Raw genomic sequence first — 2,500 nt, 5'->3', positions numbered from 1 at the left:
AAATGCTTTGAAAAAAAATTATGAAGATGTCGTTGTCGTCTTCGGGCAGGATGCTTAAGTCTTATTTTTCCCGCCAACAACGACGTTCTCGCTCCAGTCTCTTTGACACTTCTATGTCATTTTGTCGTAGGAGCTTGCTTAAGGTCCCTATTATACCGTTGACAACCGTGAAATTGAAAAATGGCTCAAATCGCCTCGGATCTGGAAAATAACCACACAGGAAGGTAGCTACCCGCAATGGCAATAAGATAAGGCTTTTTAATTAAGAATATAATAATCTTCTTTTAAGTCTTTTATCGGGATTCCCATACAAATCTTTCTATTTTTGTAGGCCATGCTCACACTGAGCTTGAGGCACCTTTGGTAATTTCTTCAGTCTACGCAGTAGTGACGACTCACAACCTCTGCATGAAGTATATACCAGAGTCCATTGCGCCAACGAGTTTTACTCCGAAATCAGCTCCAGTCTTCCTCGTATCTGACTACGGCCTGACTGTTTTAGAAAGTAAGATGGCGGACATAAAATGCACTACTGATGTTTTTAACGAGCCTTTCGAAGGTTGGAAGATTGGCGATGATGATTTTGGCAAGTTCCTTTTCGAAACGATACCACATACTCAAGGTTGACGATGGAAAAGCTTAGTATGCATCGACTCGTATCACTATCTTGCGGTTCAATCACCTCAGTTCATCTTGATGCTCTTAGAAGCAATGGAATTAATACAGGTACGGGAATTACTTAAAGACTCTGTCGAATGGCATGCTTTGCGCCTGTTTGTATATGTTTTTATTCTGCTTGATATAACCACTTGGCAGAAAATAAGGGACAATTTGTGTCCTTTCGTACAACTATGTACAAGCGCACGAAAGAGAAGTTGGCTTTGGAGAATAGAATTGTATATTTACAATAAATAAAGCAAGGCGCGGCTCTAACACTAATCAAAGATAATCGGGTTTCCTTTTATGCCATGAGACCGTGAATAGGGCTTTCCACCCACAGTCATGTGTCATTATCTTAGATGCAATAGTGTACTAGTTAAGCTGCAAGGTTTTATGTTTATCGCTTTTGTTTCAGTGGCTGATTTTCTCTCCTGTGATGTTGAGAGACTAGCTCAGAAACTTTTAGTTCCTGCAAGAGTAAGCTAAAAATATTACACTCACTGTAGTGTCCCAGTGTAGTGCTTTAGTACAAATTTTTTTTAATTTACACATTTGACACAGTTCATTCTCATTTTGTTTGTTTAACCTCAAAGATGGACTTCTGTTCTGATGCTGTCTTTTATATTTTTTCTTCATTACTTAGGATTTGTCTTCCATTCAAAAGACTGTTATTGCCCAGCTAGCAGCATTTCCTCTGAATGGAAGTGATTATTACAAAGAATTTATTACAAGGTTTTGCATTCTTTCAACAGGTAAAATCTAAGGTACCGTTATACATGTACATTTTTTTATGAACAATAAATAATGCAGTTCGCAAAGGGGAGTTATTCATTGTTGACAAGAAACAGTTAGTTTTTGTCAAATGCACTTTGTACTTGTTGTGTAACATTATGTGAGTAGGTTTTTTTTCCAGTAAATATTTAGATCCTAATTGTTTGCTTGTTTTTTCTTACATTATTTAGGTTGTGAAAAGTAAGTGCACTTTTTGTGGTGTTGACTGTCACTGGTATTGATACATGCAGACAAGCATCGGTGACATAAGGATGATAGATCCATTGAGTACTTTGTACCTTTTTGTCCTTGTTATACCAGCACTAATTCTAAAAAAAATGTTTTACTATGCCTAGTGCAGGGACAGCTTGATCTTAGCCTTTTATTTCACCTAACTTGCTATGCACATTAAAAACTCTTTTTGTGGTCATTGTCTCTCTTTTGTAGTTTAGATGAGCTCTTGGATGGTGGTCTATACACAGGGGATGTAACTGAAATTGTTGGAGCAGCAGGTGCTGGGAAATCTCAGGTGAATCAAATGATTGTCTCAAACAGCTTCTAAGAAGGAACTTCACTTTTACAGTCAAGCCCAATACTCCTCTCTTGCCGGTACTTAATTTCTACCAGTTTAGCTTAGTGTCAACTAGCATAATCCCTCATCCTTCCCACCAATTTTTGTGCAAGTAATAATAATAATTATTATGCAGCTTGTACCTAGAGAGATCAATGTAGTGCAGTAATTGGGAAGAAATTGGAGCCTTTGTAATTGCATGGGCACATTGATAGACATCCCAAGTATTTTCAGATGAAGATGATAAACGGTAGATCCTGCCTCACACCCCTTCCTAGAATTGAAGTTGTGTGGGATATAAATCATTTCACCCCTAAACTGCGTGGCCCCCATTGAGGCTGGAATAAAATTAAAATATTTGTTTTGAGTCAGACAGAGTAAAATCTTTGAGTTTCACTCTTATACATACATGTGGGAGGTATAAAACTGACACACATCCCCCTAGTTTTTTAGTTGGATGTACATGTAGCATATTGCTTCAGAGTAAAATTATTTGCA

The 2,500-nt window shown here is 37.6% G+C and overlaps 1 protein-coding gene across 1 annotated transcript in view; it reads left to right on the top strand.

The window, feature by feature from the left end:
• The first annotated feature begins 480 nt into the window (after positions 1-480).
• The window catches only part of LOC137975160 (DNA repair protein RAD51 homolog 4-like), a 12,784-nt gene continuing 10,764 nt past the window's right edge, over positions 481-2,500 (top strand). The window contains exons 1-5 of the mRNA XM_068822243.1: positions 481-726; positions 1,076-1,137; positions 1,304-1,412; positions 1,623-1,632; positions 1,879-1,960. Coding sequence (XP_068678344.1) covers positions 630-726; positions 1,076-1,137; positions 1,304-1,412; positions 1,623-1,632; positions 1,879-1,960 — 360 coding nt within the window. The 5' untranslated portion in view covers positions 481-629. The remainder of the gene's footprint in view (positions 727-1,075; positions 1,138-1,303; positions 1,413-1,622; positions 1,633-1,878; positions 1,961-2,500) is intronic.

This window comes from Montipora foliosa, chromosome 11 (assembly GCF_036669935.1).
Source record: "Montipora foliosa isolate CH-2021 chromosome 11, ASM3666993v2, whole genome shotgun sequence".
NCBI classification, from domain to species: Eukaryota; Metazoa; Cnidaria; class Anthozoa; order Scleractinia; family Acroporidae; genus Montipora; species Montipora foliosa.
The sequence above is the reverse complement of the archived record's forward strand: the minus strand, read 5'-3'. Positions and strand labels throughout refer to the sequence as shown.